A 24,585-nucleotide genomic window follows, 5' to 3' on the forward strand; every position below is an offset into this window, starting at 1 on the left:
CTGGAAGTGCAGCCTGTTGGTCAATAGTCACTCTTTCATGTCAGTAACTGAAATTCAGGTGCTTTATCTCCATATTGTATTATTTCAAATCCTGGTTCTTACTTTTATGGCCTTGGGAGTTGGTGGTCCCCAACTATATCTTAGAACAGGGGTGGGCAACTCCAGGCCTCGAGGGTCGGTGTCCTGCAGGTTTTAGATGTGTCCTTGAACCAACACAGCTGGCTAAATGATCTCCTCAACATGTCCTGAAGTTCTCCAGAGGCCTGGTAACAAACTAATCGTGTGATTCAGGTGTGTTGACCCAGGGTATTATCTAAAACCTGCGGGACACCAGCCCTCGAGGCCTGGAGTTGCCCATCCCTGTCTTAGAACTAATTTACTCCCAAGCTGGATCCTTAGGTGGTCAATAGCCACTCTTTCATGCCACAATGTAACAATGCACCATGATACACTTACTAAAAGTGTACAGTTAATGTCACACTATGATATAGAAGTGAAAACAGGTCAAGGGAGCACTTCTCTTTTAACTCTTGTGTTCAAAACAATTAGACTACATCTTCCTATTTAATTAAATCGCCAAATAAATTTTACATATTAAAGGTTGTTTGGACTATGAGTAAAATCAGTCATTTCTTTTATTGTAATTATTTATAGTGAAGTGTGTTATAGACGCACAACTCTATTAATACTCTTTCTCTAAGACTTACTCTGCTTCCTGTTGCACCCATCACTTCCTTTGAGCTCTTTGTCTTGGGTGTATGTTTGCTCGTGGTGTCCCCAGCTTCAGAAAATACACAGCATTAGATGTGGTTATGCTAGTTTTTCATGCACATCTGAGTTTAAGGGTCTCTGTGTGTATATGAATGTAACAATACCTTTGAGACATCTGTACTTATAAACAATTACTAGAACACACATTAGCAGCAGCGCAACGGGTACTGTGTAAACCACATAGAGTGCTGCATCTGAAAAATAGAACCAAAAGAGAACACAGTAAAACTGCAGTTTCAATAACAATCTTTCATGGACCTAACAGCAGACCCGTGGACTTACGTAATGGTTTCATGATCTTTGGTTTATACGTTATGTGTGTAACTTAACTGTGGTTACTGGTGCACACACCCACAGATGTTTTAACATATTGGCTTGACCAAAACCAAATGTTAACCATAATTCATGGTGTAAAATGTATTTCTTGTCACAACACCTATCAGCTGAAGTACACAGTAACAAACACACACGTGTTTCCTGTATCTGTAAAAGTTTTACCTGGGATTCTTGTTCCCACTGTGGTGCCTGGAGTTACAGTGCTGGTGTGCTGCAGAAAGACTGTAAGAGAAAAAAAAAACTCTTAGTGCTCTCAGCAACTATATTTCAGAGACAGATTATAGTCAAAAAAGTCAAAAACACTGGGTCATTTGACCAAATGTTTGTACCAAAACACCTTTTCACGTTTTCTCCATTGAATTACCAGGAAACAGATAAATCAACCAAGAAACCAGTGCTTATTTCTGTTACTGTATTTCATGGAGTTTCATAGACATTAAATTGGTCATGTTTGTCAATCTGTTTTTAAAACCAAAGGTGATTGTGCTTTTGAGGTTGTAGCGCACAAACTGTGAAACAGACGTCCCCAGTCAGTCAGCTTGGCTGACTCAATCTTCAATCCACCCTATCTTCAGCCTGACGTTTGTTTTGCTTTTTTAAATTGTGAAACATTTTTTAACTCTGTGTTTTTAAAAGTGCTACATAAATGAAGCTATTGTTATATATTCCATGGTATCAGTTTTCACAGTATTAATACTCAGGTGATAGTTACACTTTCAAGGTTTGCTTGATTCCTATTTTATATTTGTAGTTGATACATGCGAGCACATAGCACATAAGCTTGTATAACTTAACAAATTCTTACATACAGCAAAACAAAACAAACCCCAAAACAGATTTCAGATAAATGTTCATCTGATAAGTAACGAGTAGGTGAGGTTGTCAGTAGTTCTATTTCGGTGGTGCTATTTGTTGTGCTCACTGTGAGCTTCATGCAGACAGTTTTCTTTTTTCATTTGTTCACACCTCAGACAGCTGAACTGAGCCCAAACAAGCACACAGCTTACACATCTATTAGTTGCATTATATATACAAAATTGTTCATAGCATATCTGACAGCTCAATCTTGGTGTAGTTTCCAACTCTCCACTGTGAGTCTGTCCCACACCAGTATGTCCCAGCATCATCTGCTTCCAGTGCTGTGATCTTCATCATGAAAGAACTGGAAGTAGCATTATCTTGCAGTGTGAACCTCCTTTGACTCACCGCCATCTTTGTGCAATTGTTGCGGTGTTCTCCCTTACAGAGGAACTGGCTGTTATGCCGATATTGTCGAGGATAAGGACACTGCAAAGTTAGTGGATATCCTGCAGTACCATTTATTGTAGTTGATTTGACACAGCACCACTCTGTCAGATTGAAAGAGAAAAGGTATTTTAGAATCACCAGATATTCAGCTTGTTTGGAGCTTATTGAGGAGAAATCATTGATATATTCAGGCTGCTGTAATTAAGTATAACTATGAACTCTCACCTTCAACTTCCAGCTCAACAGCAGAGAAAACATCCACGTCAGAGTTTCTTTGGACACCACAGAGGTATGATCCTGAATCATTTTGAGTCAAACTGTTAATGGTCACTGTGAATGTTCCTGACATTTTGTCATCATCAAGTCTGAATCGCCCATTTTGTTTGGTGTCAGAGGTGATCAGTGCCTGCTGCAGACATGTGGAGGGCCGGTTTCCTCTGCAGATGTACTTCAGGCTGTTGTGGTACCGAGACTCATACGGACAACTGACAGACTCAGAGTATCCCTCATAACTTTGAACTTTGGTCACAGTGTCACAGCAGCTGTCTGTCAAGAAGGTAAACAACACCAGAAGCGTTACAGCCAAAAAATGGTTATATATAAAGAACAAGAGTTTTATATTCAACTCATTGTTTTAAAGTCTTTCACTTGCTTCACATACATGCTTATATGAGGGTTTAAATATATTTACTGTTTGCATTTATTATTTTATCTCCTCATTAGTCACTGATTTAATGTCTTTTGCTTGTTTCACATACATTTATAAAGTTGTGACTTTTTTCCACCATGCAGTACTTATATGAGCGTTTACTGTTTGCATTTATTATTTTATCTACTCGGGAGTGTTTTATGTCTTTTTGTTACTGGTCTGTACATGTTTATCCATCGGGCTTAAGCACTGAGATGTCAGCATAGGAGCTTAAGATTGATTGTACTAAACTGAACCAATGAGTATTGAGTTAAGCTACAGTTTAACAGTATGTTGATTTTACAGCAGATATAGCTGGTAATGGCAGTACGTTTAACTTTCTTTATATAATTTTTAATCACTTTAAATGTACAATTCATCCTGTCCATGTCTTTATTTACCTGGTACTAATTTCAGCTCGATTTCAGTGTAAATATCTATTCCAAATATGGTCACTCCACACCAGTATTTCCCAGCATCCACAGAATGAAGATCAGAGATGGTCGTTGTGAAGATTCGTGCTGTTTTGTCATCATGGATCCTGTATTTATTTTTCGAGGAGTGTGATGTGGTAATAAGAAGATCACTGTCACCACAGTCATTGTTACACAGGTACTTTTCATAAGATTCATAACCCTCATCATAAGAGCAGGAAACGTTAACCTCTCTACCCACATATCCAGTCACATGGATCACCCCTGCTTCACAGGTCACACATCTCAGAGTCACTGTAAAGACATTTTGAAAATATTATGTTTTATTTGAAGCAACGTTAGAGCTGTAAAAAAAAAAATCATATGACCAGGACAGCCATCTAACTTTTCATAACTGGTCCTGCATACTGCTCCTTAACAGTAAAACAGATAAATCTACTGTTTAATCTACATCTGCCTTTGACCTTTATATGTTTATTTATTTATTCTTTTAAAATACTTACTGCAGATGATGAAAAGCAGGTTTTGGAGGCTCCACATCTTTGCTTTGGCTGATTGAAATTTAAGATTTGAAAATGTTATGCAGACACTGTGGTCTTTTACAGCAATGAGAAGGGACGTGCAGAGCTGAACTATAAGTACAGAGGGGATGGCGCTTTCTTCGATGTCTCTTCCTCTAAGTGTATTTTAGTAATTTGTAAAATAGCTGACATAGGCCATCTAGTGGTGAAAGAAGTATTCAGAAGTTAGAAGTGTTAAGAACAGCACTGCCAATACAAGAGTTAAGAGATTTAGGAAATTTTACTTATAAAGCTTGCATTGTAGAAAACCAACTCGGAGGTTTTGTGTTTCATCCTGTTAACATTAAGCATTCATTAATATAAAAGCATCATTAATCCCCTGATTTTGTGTCAGTCCCAAAGCTTGAACCTAATTCAAAATGGGGAGAATTTATAGTCTTATGATGACAAGTTAAAAAAAATCATCTTCATTTTGGGGCTTGCACAGATACTTCTAATAAAGACTAACGGACCAGTTATTCCATTATTAATAAGCTCAGAATTAGAGTTAAACAGTTACTTGTACCACTTGTACCACTGTTTATAGACATGCAAACTGAAGTCCTTGCCTTTAACTATGTAATTAAGGTAATGCAATGTAATTCGGTTTCTGATATTTGTTTGCTTTGCATTGTCTACAGAAAACACACACACACGTATAACAACCTAATTCTTGGAGTCTGCCACTCTCATCTGAACATTTATAAGTGTTCTGACCTGACACATTGAAGCGATTGCTGTCAACTCAGATTTCATGAAACCTTAAAAAACATTTACTTTGTACTACTTTCAGCTCGACTTCAGTCTACATATCATCAAATGTTCTGGTCACTGGACACCAGTATTTCCCAACATCCATAGATTGGAGATCATAGTTAAGGGAGCAGGTCTTTTGAGGGACTGAACGCTGGCGTGTTTTTGCTGCCACTGCTCTCTTTCGATACTTATTGCTTAGTATAGTTACACAGGTTTGTGCTATTCCCAGAACTTATATTTTCTGCCAGGTAAGTTGTTTCCTCGCCTTACTCGGTTGGGTGCTGTGCTTTCGGCCATATTTACTGTCAGCTGTTAGTTTCAGCTGTCACCTTCACCACATATGCATTCACAGCTCACTAGCTACAAAACCAACAAGGCTCTCTGGCATTAGAGCACACCTTTCCCTGGCCTTAAGTACTCCTAATTGCTGATTAGAGTCAGCTGTACAAAAGGGTGGCAACTAAGGCAGGAAGACAGCAGGACAAACCCACACAAGGTCAGTTTCACAGGATAACCTGCAAAGGCCGTAACAATGATAATTGTCATTAGATATAGGCAAAGGCAGCTCTGGCCCTTTTTAAAAACACCTTCATCGTTATTATCTTGGGTGTCTGTAGTACTCATCCACCTCAAAATCTGTTCCCTTGATGATGACAAGGAAGGAAGCAGGAACCTGCTGCTTTTTTATTTTTATGTTACACATTTCTTTACAGTACGCTAGTTGTTTTTGTACATTTTTAATTAATAACAAACACAGATAATACATTTTCTCAGACTCTTATCCTGAGAAATCATGAGGCAATTTTATATAATATACTGCAATTTTTATTAAACATACACTAAGCTGCTTGCAAATAAAATGCATTTAGTAGATTTGAAAAATGTGGTATATCAAAAAGTTTTGAAAGAGCTAATTGAGCCAATAAGCTTACACAGAGAAGCTTATTTTACAGAACAACAAAATAAGACAGCCAAAAGCCTGGAGAGCTTTATATTAATTAATAAACAGTTCAGCATCATTGCTCAAACAGAACAGGTGCATTGTGTCATTACCATGATTTTCTTATGTAGGACTGATGTTAACATGAAAAAGACACAGTGGTACAAATTAGTAAACAGCCCAATAACACGGAGGTTTTTTTTGCCATCTTGGTGTTTAGAAAGCAGATAGACAAAGGGACTAGTTATGCAAACAAGCACTCATTTGTTAACAACCTGTGACTAACAGGTCATTAGGATATATGCATATCGTAGGTAATCTTCTATTCCTACTCTAATAATCAGTGTTAAACAAATACATCACCAGCAGGGGGCTCACTGTGAAACACTAACCAGTAATATTGCACGTAAAGGAAGATAATTTATACAATATGAAAGTTTTGTCAAATGTTCAAGTTGAAAGTTTTGTAGATGTTTCTGTGTATCATGAACATTTTACCTTTCACTGCTGTATTTTTGACTCCAAATGTCTAAAACTGACATTTTCAGCAAAGTGGGGACTTCTTTAAATAGTTCAAAACAATAAACCAAACAAAAACGAATATATAAAATTGAATAAATGTAATGTTTTATTACTGTATGTAAACACATTTGATTGTGTTCCACTTTTGTATTTGTTCACTTAAAAATCATGTGAAATTTTGCATTATTAGATTTTCACATTAAAAAAACAGCAGATATTTTTATGAACACTAAGCAATTAAAATCAAAGCTAGTAACTACAGATGCAAGTGCTACTTCCAGTTAGGTCCATTTATAATTGTTTTTATACCTCTTTGCCAGAACATATTCTAATTATAGTTATACAGTGGACATGGACATAATGCGTAGACTCTCAGCTTTCATTTGAGGGTATCCACAGTCAAATTGAATAAAGAGTTTTGGAGTTTCAGCTTCTTAACATGTGCCAACCGCTTTATAAAGGGACCAGAAGTAACTGGACAACTCAAAGGCTGTTTCATGGGCACGTGTGGGCACTTCCTGTATTATGTCATTATTAATTAAGCAGATAAAGGGCCTGGAGTTGATTTGATGCGTCATGCTTGCATTTGGAATATTTTGCTGTGAACAAACAACATGCATCCAAAGGAGTTCTCCATGCAGGTGAAAAAGCCATCCTTAAGCTGAGAAAACAGAAAAACCCATCTGAGAAATTGCTTCAATGTTTGAAATGATAATATCTACAGTTTGGTACATCCTGAGAAAGAAAGAAAGAAAGAAAGAAAGAAAGAAAGAAAGAAAGAAAGAAAGAAAGAAAGAAAGAAAGAAAGCAAGCACTGGTAAACTCAGCAACGCAAGAAGACTTGGATGTTCATGGAAGACAACTTTGGTAGATGATCGCAGAATCATTTCATGGTGAAGAGAAACCCGTTTACAACAGCCAACCAAGTGACAGCACTCTCCAGGACGTAGGTGTATCGATATCCAAGTCTACGCTGGCGTGGAATGGCTTATGATCCAAAGCATTCCACATCTTCTGTAAAACACGGCAGAGGCAGTGTGCTTGGGCGTGCATGACTGCCAGTGGCACTGGGACACTAGTGTTTATTAATGATGTGACACAGGACAGAAGCAGCCAATGGAATTCTGAGGTGTTCAGACATACTGTCTGCTCAAATCAGGCCAAATGCAGTCAAATTGATTGGGCAGATGGACTTGTACAGATGGACAATGACCCAAAACATACAGACAAAGCAACCCAGGAGTTTATTAAACCAAAGATGTGGAATATTTTTGAATGGCCAAGTGGGTGACCTGATCTTAACCCAAGTGGGCGTGCATTTCATTTGTTGAAGATTTAAAAGAAGGAAACATAGTAACTGGTGATGTCCATGAGTTCAAGACTTGGGGCTGTAATTGCCAGCAAAGGGTTTCAATCATGTATTAGAAATTAACATTTTATTTTCACCTATTTAATTTGTCCAATTACTTTTGAGTCCCTTCAGCTGCATCTGAGTTGTTTCATTTGAAGAACCAAAATGAGAAAATAGTTGTCTCTGTCCAAATATTTATGGACTGAACTGTATCTTCTGTTGGGTTTATGGAAATTTTCATTGCAGTAGATTTATTCACTTGCGGTCAAGTTTTCGTAGTGTACTTCTACATCTACTTCTTCATAGACGTTACTGGTGCTTTGGTCATTGGAGGTCACCACACCTTGATTTTTATAAATCTAAAAAAGAATCAAGACACATTAAACAGAACAAATGAATGACACGTGTTGCAGAGAAATGAGTTGTGGACACATTTAGAAATGTTCTACAATTACACTAAAGCCAGTAGAAGTATTTCCTTATGGTTGTACACCTTAACAGTGAGTCAAGTTGTAGTGTGGACGTAGGGGTGGGTTTTGATTATAATTTTTCCGATTAGAATCGATTCTAGCTTGAATAACGCGATATTGATTCATTAAAATCCTGAGTTTTTTTAACAATTTTTAAGTATAAATTTATTTTGCCCTGAACACCAGAATCTCAGGTTAAACAGCAGGTAAACCGATTCTGCACAAAGACACAAGGACCCGCCGACGCATCAGAGTCAGTGAGATGTCGGCTTTCTCACCTGACGGCATGTACACGTACACGCTGAAAGCCGACATCTCACTGTTTCCGATGCGTTGGGTCCGCGCTTTATTTTTTTTTTGTGCTACATTCAGAAGCTGCAGGTTTTTGTCTCTCTCCAACCAAAATTGAGTGAACCAGCAGCAAAAGAAGATGCAAACTAGGCTTCACATTTTGCTTCACATAAACATCGTCATGAATTCCCTCTTACTTTGTCTCCACCACGATAAAATCACACTTCATGCACAGCTCTCTCTGTCTCTCTCTCTCCCTCTCTCAGTGTACTTCAAGAAAAGTTTCCCATCTCAAATCTTTCTTTTTTTTTTGCATTATTTGCTTGCTTATTACCCACCAGTCTACTGTAATGTGCTCTCGGCCACTGTTTTTTTAATTTATTTATTTAGTTTTAACTTAAATGACTTCTGACAAAAAAACCTTATTCCTGGTGTTCAATACTGAAGACATGTAAACTTTTTAAAAATTCTGCAAAATTAAAAAATGCTTGGCTCTAATAAAGCCTCTATAACTTTGCTCTGCTCCACTTTAGCAGCATCAGATAATATTCATATGTTGATTCATGTTTTTGTTCGTTTTTTTTCTACTGCTAATTATTTATAAGGTTATCTGCTATAAAAAGCCAGGCCAGGAAAATCTCCTTCATGTTTTTTTGTGCTTTATCCTCAGTTACTTTGACACAAAGGCATCTGCTGTTATGCTTACACCTTTGATAAAGTCTCACAAGTCAACTTTCTTTTTATAAATATAAAAATATGCATACACTGCACTGCCATCAAAATACTGATTCTAGATACAGATTCTAACACATGAAAAAAGGAACTTTTAACACAGCTTTTCCAAACGGCCTAGTTTTAATTTGGATGCTTAATTTATTTACTTTGCACACAGATTTAAAATTATTTCACAAAAACCAAAAACTATAAGCATCAAAAACGATTAGCCTTCTTGATTTAGGTCCATTGTGTATCCTTTTTGCTAGACAACAGACTGCAGTCATTTTTTTTTTATAGTTTTCAACAAATCCCACACATATCTCCTGGGCAATCCTGGCCCATTTGTCTTTGTTGCATCTTTTAAGTTCCTCCAGGTTTGATGGTCTTCTGGCATGGACCTTGGTCTTTCGTTCACCCCACACATTTGAAATAGAATTAAAGTCAGGGCTTTCAGCAAGTCAGTCAGAGATGTTCACTTTGGTCTTCTGGAGGTCATTCTTCACCAAGAGTGAGGTATCTTTTGAGTCACTGTAGTGACCCAGACCTAGATGTGCTACTAACTGCTTGAGGTTGTCTTTCATAATATTCACATATCTTTATATCTTTACGATTCCTTCCACTTTCACAAGTTTCCCAGTTCCAGATGCACTGGAGCATCCCTACAGCATAATCACAAAGTTTTCTTTCCAGAGTCTTTGAGATCGTTTCTTTCCTACCTCTCCCAGGCTTGTTCCAAAACGTGTCACTTTCATTGAATTTACTGATTTCACTCCAGTTCTTGACATTTTGAAATCCTGTAATAACTTTCTACATCTAAAAGTATTTTTCTCAAATCTAAACAGATTTGCTGAAGTTTTTGAACTGTTTGTAAACTGGAACATAACCCAGAGTTTTAACCACATCCTTGCATAGCAGCAGTTCTATGGCTGAATGAAAAAGGTCAGTTTTTAATAGGGCTTATTATACTGACTATGATAGTCACAATTGTTGTCTTGTGTGGAAAAATACGCCACCCAGTGGACACTAGAGGGACAGAAAATAATGAACAGAGAAGCAATTCAATGGTCACATGTATCTGTGGGCTGAAGTCAGGAAAGTTTCTGTTAGGCTGCCACTATAGTCGTCTTATAAACACCAGAAACACTGCATTGATTCTGGTATTATTTCCCCCAAATGTTTCTGTGAAAGTGTGCAAATTAGTTTGTTTAGAAATGCTGTGTTAAATTCACTTGTTCTGTTAAAAAAAAAAAAAAAACAGCCCCACCCTATGGGTTTCACAGGGTGGGGCTAATAATTGTGTCCTCATCTGTAAATGAATGTAGACATAACAAATCCAAATGGGAGATCCAATTAAATTCCAGTTGTCCCACATTCCAAACGAATCTTGCATATTAAACCCAACAAACAGTAAAAAGTCAGTTTTTTTTAATCCTAAATATTCATAATTGAGTGTGAGACAAACATACTTCTCTATTAAGACTTTAGACTTTAGTTTTCTTACTTCACTTTGTGCTGCACCAATCACCTTCTTTGAACTCTTTTTCCTAGATGCATTTCTCCGCAGGGAGAGAACAGCTTCTGAAAACACACAGCATTAAATATGGTTATGCTGTATTTGCATGCACATTTGAGTGTAAGGGTCTCTCTGTGCATATGAATATAAAAGATACCTTCAATCCTGGAATGTCTGTACTTATAAACAAGAACGAGGATACATATCAAAAGCAGTACAGGGGGTATCACATAGAGTGCTGAAAAACAAACAAACAAAAAACTATTGTTCTCATAACACAGAAGTACACATTGACAGTCATACATATATAATATATCTTTAATTTATTTACCTGGGTTCTTTTTTCCCAGAGTGCTCTGTGGAAAGACTGCAAGTGAAAATAACTATAAGTGCTCTTAGCAACGTTATATTAACACAGACTGTAATACAATGACAGGAGATGATAAACTAAAAATTTATCGCATGCCGCTCACTCTTTCCTTCCTGTCTCATTATGTAGAAAGAATTTCATTCTTATCTTTAGTATGTAGCAGGTCAAATCTACTTGTAACATATGAAATATACACTGTAAAAAAAAATTGTAATATAAAAGTATTTTACTGTGTATTTTACAGTTTTGTACTGTTTTTCTAGAATATGATTAAATTTACATAAATAGACTGTGATTTTACATTTCAAATGTAAATTAACGTAAAATCACTGTAAATGTAATAAAACATAATTTTCTTGTTTTGTAAATGTATTTGTCTGTACATATGCATATTTAGATTGTTAAAATACATTCACAAATGTATCATAATTTCACAAATATTTGTCCTTTATTTGAAAGATTGAACTGTTTAATTCAAATGTAATGCTATGGAAAAATATATAAAATGATTCTTATAAACTTTTTTTACATCAAATGATTATTATTATCATTGTTATTTAGGGCGATCGTAGCTCAAGAGTTGGCTCAAGAGTTGGCAGTTTGCCTTGTAATTAGAAGGTTGCCGGTTCAACAGTCTCTCTCGTTTCATCCTTGGGCAAGACACTTCACCTACTGGTGATGGCCAGAGGGGCTGATGGCGCGATATGGCAGCCTCGCCTCTGTCAGTCTGTCCCAGGGCAGCTGTGGCTACAACTGTAGCTTGCCTCCACCAGTGTGTGAATGTGAGAGTGAATGAATAGTGGAATTGTAAAGCGCTTTGAGGGTCTCGAAAAGTGCTATATAACTGCAATCCATTATTATTTAAACCAACTGTTAACTGTATATTTCTGTACATTTAAGTATTATTATTCATATTGCCGCATTCATTGACCTTGTTTATAGGTAATTTCATTGTTTAATCACATTAAAATGTTCCTAATTTAATGTTTAAAAGCACTTGATAAAGGCAAAATCCCATGTAAAATTAGGGCAACAAACTGTATTGTCATTACTCAAAGTTATTTTCTGTTATTTTCTGGTATTATTTTGGCGCCCCAGCTGCCGAAATATTCCTGGTTTTTTTTAGGATTTTGTTTTTTTTACAGTGTAGAGTGGAGAAAATAATTATTTGATCCTCTCAAATATCCAAATGAACAGAATCAACCTTTTGGGATCTGGATACAATTGTGTCATATTCTGAGGTAGGCTTAGGTAGCCTGGGGACCCTTATTGATACATGCCCTTGTTGGGATAAAAGCAATGACTGCAAAAGAAGTCTGCAACATTTTTATCTCACATTTAAAACAAAACCCCAAACCTTGCAAATCCTGTTGCTGTAAATACTCTAGTTTTCATTACTTTTGATCCTACCTTTCTTTACTCATCATTAAACAGAAACTATCAATTATTGAGCCAACCAAGCCCATAAAATGAAAGCAGTTTGTCAAAGAAACTTATTGTACAGAACAACAAAATAAGACCTCTGCACTAATTAGTTGACTAACAGTTCAGCATAACTGCTTAAAAACACAGCTGCACACAGGTGAATGGTGTCATCGCCATGATTTTCTTAAAGGGAGTAGTCCAAAACTATAAAAAGTCCAATCACACAGGGTTGTTTTTTTTTTTTTTTTTGCCACGTAGGTGTTTTTAAACCAGATACACAAAGGAACTAATTATGCAAACAAGGACTCTGAGCACTCATTTATTAACAACATGTGACTGACAGTTTGTTAGGAAATAAACACACTGTGGATAATTCTCTATTCCTACTCTTATAATCAGTGTTACACTAATACATCACCAGCAGGGGGCTCACTGTGTACTAATACTGCGTAGTGTGTAGTGTAGTAATACTGCAGGCAAGGGAAGGAAATTGATTTTCTTGGCTTATCTGAAGGATATCCGCCAAAGGCGAGTGCTGGGCTGTTTTCAAAAGATTTCTGTGTATCATGGACATTTTACTTTTCACTGCTCTATTTTTCAATCCAAATGTCTTAAACTGACACCCTAACAAAGTGGGAAATAATTATTTGTTCCTCTCCAGTTGTTTAATTGTAGATTCATTTTAATGGACAGAGACAGAGTATTAACCAAAAATTCTAAAAAGACTAAGTCAAAGGTTTGGAAATTTAACTAAAGATCTGAATAAACATAATACAAAATCTTAAATTTTATCTATCTATCTATCTATCTATCTATCTATCTATCTATCTATCTATCTATCTATCTATCTATCTATCTATCTATCTATCTATCTATCTATCTATCTATCTATCTATCTATCTATCTGTCTGTCTGTCTGTCTGTCTGTCTGTCTGTCTGTCTGTCTGTCTGTCTATATACATACATGTATATATATATATAGTCGTGATTTACCAGCAGTACTACAGTTTTTCTCAGTCGCTTTGGTGCGTTTCTCAGAACACCATTAACATTTGCACAGCAGTTAGTGCATTTCCCAAAACAATTAGTGCAAACTGCAAAACCTAGTGGATAGCCTGCAAAAGCACGTCACATGCACAGAATTGATTATCCATACCTCAAAAGCAAGTATCCATGTCAATGAAACTGTCAGTGCCATCAAAATGAAAAGTCTTGACACCATCTTTATGAACAAGATAGTCAAATGGCATTGTCATGTTTCCACTATGACAGTTTATAATTTCAGTGTTTCCCATTGCAAAAACAATTGGTGGCACCTGAAAATGCTGACGACAGCACTATGGCCTACCTGTACAGCCATCTGAAATGTGCAGTAAAGTCACTGTAGATGTTATGGGAGTCTTGGGAGTAACTGAGACACTGAATACGTACGTTTCACATTTCCATTGTGTAGAAGTGTTTGTAATCCTACAGAATTGTGCAAAAGAAAAATATGCTACAATCACTTGTTCACTGTAGAATACATGTAAACATAAAATCACCCATTTGGTAGAGCTGTGCACTAATGTGAACAATAAACAGCACATGTAACAGTACAGTAAATCATTCTTGCACATCCAGACGTTCCTGTCTGTCTGGCCACATATTTTCATCTACATCACAACAGATGTTATCCCTCGCAATGCAGCGAGGAAAGTATCTCCTGGAGTGGCGAATCCATCCTCTGCAGGACCCTGTTGTGATGTCGTCACATGCTGCATCCATGGCTGCTAGCAGGGCCATTTGCTCATGTGGATTTCATTTTTCTTGAGTACTCTGTCAATTGTTGAAATTGGAACAGATTCAATATTGCCAAATACCGTGTAATTCTCTATGACAGCGCTTTGTATTTCTCTCAGCTTTATTGCATTGTTTGCAATGACCATTGCACAAATGGCTTCTTCTTGCTGTGGGGTAAAAAGGGGCCCTCTTCCGCCTCCGCGAGGTTGTCTTACAATCCTATGTGGTGCAGAGTGAACTTTTTGTGAAATTGCAAATACAGTACAGTAACATGTGATGTGTCTGAGATGGCACAGTACAGTACAGTGTATTACTGTTTGCATACCTGTTTTCCCTACGGAATATTTGAATGATTGAACTGACAGTAGTTCTTCCAATATTGGGTTGCACCCTTCGACCAGCCTCCTCCATGGTGAGGCCGTGATTGACAACATGGTCCACAATTGTAGCCCTTATTTCATTAGGAATCCGCCTATATCTGCCTCTTCTCCCTCTTCCCCTTCCCCTTCCTCCCCGCATCCTCACCCCTCTTCCACGGTGCTGACCTTCCATTTTGTGTCACAGAAGTGTAGAAATGGTACACACTAGCTCCTGCGCAGTTTATATATGCTTGCCAATTGGGGATTCACAGGATTCATCCATAATTGACAGTGAACAAGTTGTTTGTCATTGGTTACAACTAAACTTTCACACGCCTCCTCATGAGTGACAGCTGTAATTCACCCGAGATCAATTGTTCAATTTCGGAGACATTTCCAGGAACAATGATACAGAAAGGTATAGGATTTGCTTGACAGATGGCCAATATTTGGCATGTGATAACTAGTTCAACAATTTTGTGTGTGATGACTCAAGCAATGGATGTATGACTATTAGTTTTATTGGGAACGACTATTCAGCATCCATAGGTATGATTACTTTTGACTGACATGACATAAGCAAATGGAAATGTCAGAAAGCAGCAGGGAAATGTATGGAAGCAACTGATTCATGTCCAAAATCATTTGCAGTTTGTTCAGAGAGAGGAGAAATTGCTACTATGATGTGCACAAATGACTGAGTGTTGTGGAGGTTGAACTAATAGTTATGAGAATTTCAATTCTGATCTGAGAAACGCACCAAAGCGACTGAGAAAAACTGTAAGTAGGGAGGGCTCAGTTATTGTTTTGTGTATTTTATTATTTTATTTTTTGGGTGGGTAGCACTGGGCTAACAGTTTTTATTTGATCACACCTCGGACAACTGTATGATCACCTACACTCTGTTTCCATAATGGAGCTCTAACAAACACATATCCTACAAACACATTTATTGTATTATCATAGTGTGTACAAAAGTGTATAACATACCTGACAACTGAATCTTGGTGTAGTTTCCAACTCTCCACTGTGAGTCTGACCCACACCAGTATGTCCCAGCATCAGCTGCTTCCAGCTTTGAGATTATCACAATCAAAGTGCTGGAAGAAGCATCTTGTAGTGTGAATCTGCTTTGATTCTTTAGCATATCTGTGCAGTTGTTTCGCTGGTCTCCCTTACAGAGAAACTTCCTGTTATCCCGGTATTGTGAAGGATAAGGACACTGCAAAGTTAGTGGATGCCCCACAGTACCATTTATTTTAGCCGATTTGACACAGCAGAACTCTGTATGAATGAAAGAAAAAGGTTATTTCAGAATCATCAGATATTCAACTGATGTAATGAAAACATTCAGATCAGAGTTTCTTTGAACACCACAAAGGTAATACCCTGAATCCTCTTAGCTCAAGCTGGTGATGTTTATGTATGTAATTTTTTTTTTTAACTTTTTATCATCATAAAGTCTGAATCGTCCATTTTTCTTGTTATAAGAGGTGATTAGTGCCTGTTTCCTCTGCAGATGGCTGTTCTGGTACTGAGGCTCATACAGACAACTAATGGATACTGAATATCCCTGATAATTCAGAATTTTAGTCACAGTGTCACAGCAGTGGTCTGTCAACAGGGGTAAAAGCATCAGAAGACATGTTACACCCATTAAACAGTTGTATATAAAACTTAAGGATTTCATATTTAACTCATTGAACAACTTCATATTTGTAAACTTGTGACAGTTTTCCATCATTTGATGCTCATATAGTGCTTTAAATTTTACAGCACAGAAACAGATAATCCTGAACAAGCAGAAACTTTCTATGAATTCCCATTAACTGTAACTCAGTGTCAAACTGAATTTTACTAAGTCTTTGTTTACCTTTTACTAATTTCAGCTTGACATCAGTGTAGATATCTTCTGAACAGAGACTTGGAGGAGAGAGACCTAATATTTAATAATCCACATTCCACTGTTTTACTCTTTGGTTCAGATGTGGATACTGTATTGTTCTTTCTTTGTGATTTTTTACGTTAAGGTTGTTTATTGCTGGTTTTTAGTTTCTTTTTTGTCTGTTTGGGAGCTGACACAGTCTCAATGGAGATGGGTTTTTGGGGGGGGTAGCAGGAGGAGAGACGCTGCAGAGAGGCTCTGGATATTCATATTTTGGGGGGTTTAATAAATTTGTCCATATTTCTAGAAATGAGAGCTGCGCCATCCAAAGTGGGATGGATGCCGTCTCTCCTAACAAGACCAGGTTTCCTCCAGAAGGTTTGCCAATTATCTATGAAGCCCACATCATTTCTTGGACACCACTCAGACAGCCAGCAATTTAAGGAGAACATGCGGCTAAACATGTCACTCCTGGTCTGATTGGGGAGGGGACCAGAGAAAACTACAGAGTCCAACATTGTTTTGGCAAAGTTACACACCGATTCAATATTGACTTTAGTGACCTCCGATTGGCGTAACTGGGTGCCATTACTGCCGACGTATATTATGATTTTACTGTATTTATGTTTACCCTTAGCCGGCAGGTTTACATTTCCCTCAATGTTGCCTGCTCTGGCCCCTGGAAAACAATATGAAATATAGAGTGTGGAAAATAATTATTTGATCCTCTGCAATATCCAAATGAACAGAATCAACTTTTTGGGATCTGGATACAATTGTGTGTCATATTCCGAGGTAGGCTTAGGTAGCCTGGGGACCCTTACTAGATACATGCCCTTGTGGGGATAAAAGCAATGTAGAAGTTATAGTTTTTACAAGATTTTCTACTGTAGGAGATACAGTTTTTCCAGGAGTTTTTATTGTAGAAGGTACAGTGCTGGTATGCTGCAGAAAGACTGTTGGAGAAAAAACCCTCTTAGTTCTCTTAGAAACTTTATTTTAACACAAGAATCACGTTTTAGTAGAATGACTAGTGCAGAGGGTCCTACCCTAAAAATCTTAAACTATTTACACAACTGAAATTAGATTATTAATTAATGACATAATTAATTAATTTAGTCATTTATGTAGCAAACCATCCAGTAAAGAAGATAAAAAAAAAAAACTGGCCTCTAGTTCTGTTTGGCATATATTCTGTGCTTTGTGTGAAACACTATGAGGGCAGAGTTGTCATAATTCTATCACACTACAAACAACTGAATCACCAGCCGCAGTGTATGCTTTAAAAGCAGTGTAAAAAAAGCATGTAACTCATAGCTCTGTCTATTTTTCCTTTATTAAAATGTGTTCATCTCACCGACTGACAGCTGAATCTTGGTGTAGTTTCCAACTCTCCACTGTGAGTCTGACCCACACCAGTATGTCCCAGCATCATCCTCTTGTATCTTTGTGATCGTCACTGAGAAAGAGTTGGAATAAATATCATCTTGTAGTGCAAATCTGTTTTGACTCGTCCCCATGTCTCTGCAACTGTTGCGGTGGTCTCCCTTACAGAGGAACTTCCTGTTATCCTGATGTTGTTGAGGATAAGGGCACTGCAGAGTTAGTGGCTGTCCAACAGTACCTGTTATTTTAGTTGACCTGACACAGCACCACTCTGTCAGATGGAAAGAGAAAAACTATTTACGATTCAAAAATATTAAACTTTCAGAAAGACTTTTTTTTTTTTTCTCGAAGAAGCTGTTTTCTTTTGGTTGGTATAATGAGATATTACTATGACCTCTCACCTTTGACTCTTAGCTCAACAGCAGAGAAAACATCATGGTCAGAGTTTGTTTGAACACCACAAAGGTAATGCCCTGAATCACTTTGGGTCAAGCTGCTAATTGTCACTGTGAATATTCTTGACATTTTTACATCATTAAGTCTGAAGCGACCATTTTCTCTGTTGTTAGAGGTGATTAGTGCATCCTGCAGACATGTGGAGGGCTGGTTTCCTCTGCAGATGTACTTCAGGCTGTTCTGGTACTGATTCTCATGAGGACAATTGATGGACTCAGAGTATCCCTCATAACTTTCAATATTGGTCACAGTATCACAGCAGTGGTCTGTCAAAAAGACAAATGTATTAATTTTACAGAGTTTGTAAAATGTATTAGTTTTCTGTCAGCTGATATAATGAGATGTTACTATGACCTCTCACCTTTAACTTTCAGCTCAAAAGCATAGAAAAGATGCAGGTCAGAGTTTCTTTGGATGCCACAGAGGTAACGCCCTGAATCACTTTGGGTCAAACTGCTAATCTTTGTTGTGAGTTGTGTTGACATATTTTCTTCGTCAAATCTGAATCGCCCATTTTGTTTGTTGTAAGAGGTGATTAGTGCCTGTTGCAGACACATGGAGGGCCGTGTTCCTCTGCAGATGTACTTCAGGCTGTTCTGGTACTGGGACTCATACAGACAACTGAAGGACACTGAATATCCTGCATAACTTTCAACTTCTTTCACACTGTTACAGCAGCTGTCTGTCAAAAAGATCAACAGCATTAGAAAACACGCTACAGCCAATACAGATATGATGTTTTATTTAATTAGCTTGCTGCAACAAAATTGTATGTAATGGATCTTAAAAAAACCTGAACTAAACTGAAACATTGATAATGGCTAAAACTGAGGTGCAGGTCATATTTATAGCATTTAATGCAAGTAATGTTCTATCAGTTATATTTTTGTCTGTCGTTACATTGGAACCTATACAATAACAACGGGTTTGTACATATGATTTTACCTCAATTCAACATATAATTCAATATTGGGAAAGGTTTATTTACCTTGGACTAATTTCAGCTCGACTTGAGTGTAGATATCTATTCCAGTTCTGCTCACGCCACACCAGTATTTCCCAGTATCCACAGAACGAAGGTCAGAGATGCTCGTTGTGAAGATTCGTGCTGTTTTGTCATCATGGATCCTGTATTTGCTTGTCACTGGATTTGATGTTGTAATAAGAACATCATCATTGCTGCCACAGTCATTCTTACACAGGTACTTCTCATAAGACTCGTAACCCTGATCATAGGAGCAGGAAACTTTAACCGCACTCCCCACATATCCAGTTACATGGATCACCCCTACTGCACTGGTCACACACCTCAGAGCAACTGGAAAAAGAATGTAAAAGTCAACATGGTAGGTTTCATACTAACAATGTTAGTGCTGTATAACGAAATTACCAAGACTGAAAAAGCGTTTGGCCTACTGCTCCTAAATTACTAGAAGAGATATGTGTACTACTTAGTCTACATCAGCCTTTATATGGTCTTCATATTTTAGTTATTTACCAGTTTAAACAACTTACTGCAAAAGGTGAACAGCAGGTTTTGAAGTCTCCTCATCTTTGCTTCGGTTTGTCCATATAGAGCCTTGACAGGAAATTCTCTCAGGTTTAAAAAAAATCATGCCAACAATAGGTGTCATTTAACGCCATAGTAATGTGAAGGGAGGGGTAGAGCTGGACCATCAACACAGATGAGGTGGAGCATTCTTAGTTGGGCTTACACATTCCATCTAGTGGTTAAAGAAGATTTCACAAGCTTTCCATAATAGCATAGGATTGAATAGAATAGCCCTTTATTGTCATTGTACACACTGTTCCAAAAAATAGTAATGTCAAATTATTTTACTGTGTATTTTACAGTTGTGTACTGTTTTTCTAGAATATCATTACATTTACATAAGTAGACTGTGATCTGACACGTCAGATGTAAAATAACATAACATCACTGTAAATGTAATAAAACACAATTTACTTGTTTGTTAAATATATTTTGTTGTACATATGCATATTTAGATTGTAAAAATACATCCAGAAATGTCTCCCATCAGGCCTTGGGACATGTGCTGCTGTTCAGATGTTCTTGTTTTATTGTTTATGGTTACGTTACTTTTAACTGTTATCTTGAATGTTATGTTTACGCCGTGGTGCAGCGTCACTGACAGTTGTTGTTTTGTAGAGAGAGTGCTGTACCATGAGTGACTTCTGTTGTGCTGTTGCTGAACCTTGAGGCATATTGTAGCACCGGCAAGTGTTTTAATAAAGAGCTCCCCCTACCAGCTAGGGGTTAAATTACAAGCTCAATCTCTTTCTGTGAGCTTCTTTGTTAAGATTTCTCTGCATGCCACAATGTAAAACATTGCACGGACACGCTATGCTAATGATATATTTTGAAAAAGAAATGTAGAGGTAGGAATTGTAATTATTATAAATAACATGACGCTAAGCATTGGCCAATGAATGTGAACTAACAACAACAAGGTTGCGGGTATGGCTGCGACCATAGGAAAAAACCCTAATATGAAGGTATTTTACTGTGCATTTTACAGTAATCTTCTGTTCTTCTAGAATATCATTAAAGTTACGTAAATAGACTTTGACTTCACATTTTGAATGTCAAATCCCATGTCAAATTAGCGCAACAAACTCTATTTTCATTACTGAAAATAACTGTATTTTTATGGGACAGTTATTTTCTGTTATTTTACGGTCGTATTTTGGCGCCCCAGCTGCCGGAATATTACCGTTTTTTTAAGATGTTTTTTTCCCCCTATTTATAGATGATTTCATTGTTTAATCACATTAACATGTTCCTGATTTAATGTTTAGCGGCACTTGAAAAAGGCGAGATCCCATGTCAAATTAGCGCAACTAATTGTATTTTCATTACTGGAAATAACCGTATTTTTATGGGGAGTTATTTTCTGTTATTTCACGGTCGTATTTTGGCGCCCCAGCTGCCGGAATATTACCGTTGTTTCAGGATGGTTTTTTTTAACAGTGCATGTACAATGAAATTGTAAAATTGTGTGTGTGCCACACCAACCATGCCGGCATAAAATATAAATAGTAGACAGCAGGAATCCCTTTTTAAAGAGAGAGCTATTAAAACAAACTACCACTTTACTGCTAAGTAAAAGACACACAGAAAAAATTAATAAAAGTTCAAGTATGAAATTGGTCAAAGTCCGAAGCGCTCCCTCTGACTGCCTACTGCCCCCAAACCCTGTTCCAGCCAGATGATTTCAGCTGGCTTCAGACTGGTATTAAATACTTGGGCATTACATTCCCCCCTTTGATATCTAACATGTTTCAGGCTAATTTTGAACCTCTATTGGACAAGTTCAGAACCAACATAATTAGATGGTCCCCTTTGTTTCTCACCCTTTTGGGCAAAGTTAACATCATTAAAATGAACTGTGCCCAAAAGGGTGAGAATGTAATTACTTACTACAAACACTACAAACACTCCTGCTAAAAATCCCATCAAAATATTTCCATCAATTTGACAAGTAATGTCCTAGTATAAAGCTTAAAAGGCTACATCAACCAGTCAAGTCGGGCGGCCTGGGGGTTCCATATTTACTGTTTCACCATTATGCTTTCATTCTGAGACACATGGTTCACTGGGCCCTCCCTCTACAAGTAGTCTGCAAAGACTGTGTGTGTTCCAGAGTGCTCTGGCATACACACACATCCTTAGGTCATTAGAGAGGTTGTACCTTCTCTTTCAGATGTAAACTGTACATGTTCATGGCATAATTACCATGTTTTTCTTACACAGAAAACAACCAGTGATTTACACGTCATGAGAAAATAAACATATTGTAGTGAATCTTCTATTGTTACTCTAATAATGGTCATCCATCCATTGTGTTCCGCTTATCCTCGTCAGGGTTTGCCTGCTGGAGCCTAATAGGGCTCGAGGCAGGGTAGACCCTGGACAGGTCACCAGTCTATCGTAGGGCTAACACAGAGAGACAGACAACCATTGTCTCCATCCCCAGAATCATCAGTTAACCTAACACCCATAACTGCATGTCTTTGGACTGTGATAGGAAGCTGGAGTACCTGGAGAGAACCTGCAAACATGGGGAGAACATGCAAACGCCACACAGAAAGGCCCTGGTCAGCTGAGTCAAACCCAGGACCTTCTTGCTGTGAGGCAATAATGCTAACCACCACGCCACCATGTTACCATATGGCCATAATTTACAAAAGAACTTCATGTTTTCTTTAGTAGATCCTGGCAAATTCAGCGTTCCATTATTTTCATGACCAAGACAAGAAAGTATTTGTTCTTGGAGAACCTTCTGATGATTTTTCCTTTAAGTAACATATGGACTCACAAGGCGTAGTGTGAAACTGTGTTGTGTGTTTTTCTATATTTTACACTTTGCACCTCTGTGATATACTTTCCATTACAGTCCAGTGAATATATATGTTATATCCAGACACTGAAAGGGAAGGAAAGAAGTTGATTGTCCTGCTCTTCTGAAGTATGTCTGTCTTTTTTGGGGGGTACAAAACTCTGTTAACTGGAAAAGCAGTTGTGGTAATAAAAGTTTAATTAGGTAAAATAAATGAAGATGAATATAAATCAGTGTACTATTAAATGTATTATTATGTTTCGCCAGACTGTACTTTATTTTACTTTGCTTATTTAGTTAGTTCACACTCATGTTGATAATTTACATTTGGAGAATTCTACATTTTTATTTTAAAAAGAGTAGAAAGTTTTATGAACACTCTAAGGAATACTAATGAAATGAAATATATGGAACCACAGTTGTGAACTCAATTCATGTTTTTCTATTATGGAAACTTTCATTACAGTGGATTTCTTCTGTTGTGGGCATGTTTGCGTAGACCTCTTCATCTCTACCTGGATCTTCATGGTGGCTACAGGTGCGTTGCTTTTTGTAGGTCAAGACACTTTCTTGATTTTCATAAATCTAAAAAAGAATCAGCACACAGTAAGCAGAACAATGAACGACACACGTTGCAGAGACCTGGGCTGTTGGAAAAAAATGTCTATACACTGGCATTTCAGCCAAAGTAGCCTTATGCTTCCTCCAGCAAGTCAGGTTGCAGTATTAATTTATGTCCATCCAGGGTTATAATAACCAAAATTCAGTAAACATTTTTTTTAAGGAATTATAGTTAAGGGTAATAAATGTAACAGCACACAAATTCTATAATCAGTGTTCTGGAAGTGCAGCCTGTTGGTCAATAGCCACTCTTTCATGCCACAATGTAACAATGCACCATGATACACTTCCTAAAAGTGTACAGTTAATGTCACACTATGATATAGAAGTGAAAACAGGTCAAGGGAGCACTTCTCTTTTAACTCTTGTGTTCAAAACAGTTAGACTACATCTTCCTATTTAATTAAATCGTCAAATAAATTTTACATATTAAAGGTTGTTTGGACTATGAGTAAAATCAGTCATTTCTTTTATTGTAATTATTTATAGTGGAGTGTGTTATAGACGCACAACTCTATTAATACTCTTTCTCTAAGACTTACTCTGCTTCCTGTTGCACCCATCACTTCCTTTGAGCTCTTTGCCTTTGGTGTATGTTTGCTCGTGGTGTCCCCAGCTTCAGAAAATACACAGCATTAGATGTGGTTATGCTAGTTTTTCATGCACATCTGAGTTTAAGGGTCTCTGTGTGTATATGAATGTAACAATACCTTTGAGACATCTGTACTTATAAACAATTACTAGAACGCACATTATCAGCAGCGCAATGGGTACTGTGTAAACCAGCGGTCTCCAACCTCTTTTGCGCCATGGACCGGTTTATGCTCGACAATATTTTCACGGACCGGCCTTTAAGGTGTCGCAGATAAATACAACAAAATAAAACTAGTACCGGTACCGAAAAAAAGAAGATTTATTCATAACACACGTGAAAAGACCCAGGAAAACCAAGTTAACGATAAAAACGAAGACAAAATAATGCTGAAAACCGATAAAACCCCTCAAAACCATACATTTCACACCTGAGCCTCAACTCTCGCGGCCCGATACCAAACGACTCACGGACCGGTACCAGTCCGAGGCCCGGGGGTTGGGGACCGCTGGTGTAAAAGACATAGAGTGCTGCATCTGAAAAATAGAAACCAAAACAGAACACAGTAAAATTGCACACTTTCAATAACAATCTTTCATGCACCTAACAGAAGACCCGTGGACTTGCGTAATGGTTTCATAATTTTCGGTTTATAAGTTACGTTTATAACTTAACTGTGGTTACTGGTGCACACACCCACAGATGTTTTAACATATTGGCTTGACTTACATTTACTTCATGTAACCATGAAGCC

General features: G+C 37.4%; 2 protein-coding genes across 2 annotated transcripts; both read right to left on the reverse strand.

Moving 5' to 3' along the window:
• Positions 1–902: 902 nt before the first annotated feature.
• LOC113023832 (polymeric immunoglobulin receptor-like) lies at positions 903–4,894 on the reverse strand. The gene is made up of 6 exons (XM_026170232.1): positions 3,981–4,894; positions 3,445–3,771; positions 2,581–2,901; positions 2,314–2,456; positions 1,270–1,329; positions 903–965 (listed from the first exon to the last, which is right to left on the reverse strand). The coding sequence occupies exons 1-5, from the start codon at positions 4,015–4,017 to the stop codon at positions 1,303–1,305; spliced, it is 855 nt and encodes a 284-aa protein (XP_026026017.1). The 5' UTR covers positions 4,018–4,894; the 3' UTR covers positions 903–965; positions 1,270–1,302.
• A 2,160-nt stretch (positions 4,895–7,054) lies between these two features.
• On the reverse strand, positions 7,055–23,542 carry LOC113023830 (polymeric immunoglobulin receptor-like). Its single transcript, XM_026170228.1, has 11 exons — positions 23,083–23,542; positions 19,773–19,981; positions 19,246–19,575; positions 18,619–18,939; positions 18,203–18,523; positions 17,773–18,072; positions 15,521–15,814; positions 10,929–10,964; positions 10,755–10,835; positions 10,586–10,662; positions 7,055–7,965 (listed from the first exon to the last, which is right to left on the reverse strand). The coding sequence occupies exons 2-11, from the start codon at positions 19,807–19,809 to the stop codon at positions 7,858–7,860; spliced, it is 1,905 nt and encodes a 634-aa protein (XP_026026013.1). The 5' UTR covers positions 19,810–19,981; positions 23,083–23,542; the 3' UTR covers positions 7,055–7,857.
• Positions 23,543–24,585: the final 1,043 nt, after the last annotated feature.

This window comes from Astatotilapia calliptera, chromosome 6 (genome assembly GCF_900246225.1).
Source record: "Astatotilapia calliptera chromosome 6, fAstCal1.2, whole genome shotgun sequence".
Taxonomy (NCBI): Eukaryota; Metazoa; Chordata; class Actinopteri; order Cichliformes; family Cichlidae; genus Astatotilapia; species Astatotilapia calliptera.

Coding starts and splice junctions, on each gene's coding strand:
- LOC113023832 (XM_026170232.1), bottom strand. CDS start 4,017: ATGTGGAGCCTCCAAAACCTGCTTTTCATCATCTGCA. Junction 3,772..3,980: donor CCTGCTTTTCATCATCTGCA/GTAAGTATTTTA, acceptor ATGTCTTTACAG/TGACTCTGAGATGTGTGACC. Junction 2,457..2,580: donor TGTTGAGCTGGAAGTTGAAG/GTGAGAGTTCAT, acceptor TCAATCTGACAG/AGTGGTGCTGTGTCAAATCA.
- LOC113023830 (XM_026170228.1), bottom strand. CDS start 19,809: ATGAGGAGACTTCAAAACCTGCTGTTCACCTTTTGCA. Junction 18,940..19,245: donor CGAGCTGAAATTAGTCCAAG/GTAAATAAACCT, acceptor TCTTTTTGACAG/ACAGCTGCTGTAACAGTGTG. Junction 10,836..10,928: donor TCTGGGAAAAAAGAACCCAG/GTAAATAAATTA, acceptor TTTGTTTTTCAG/CACTCTATGTGATACCCCCT.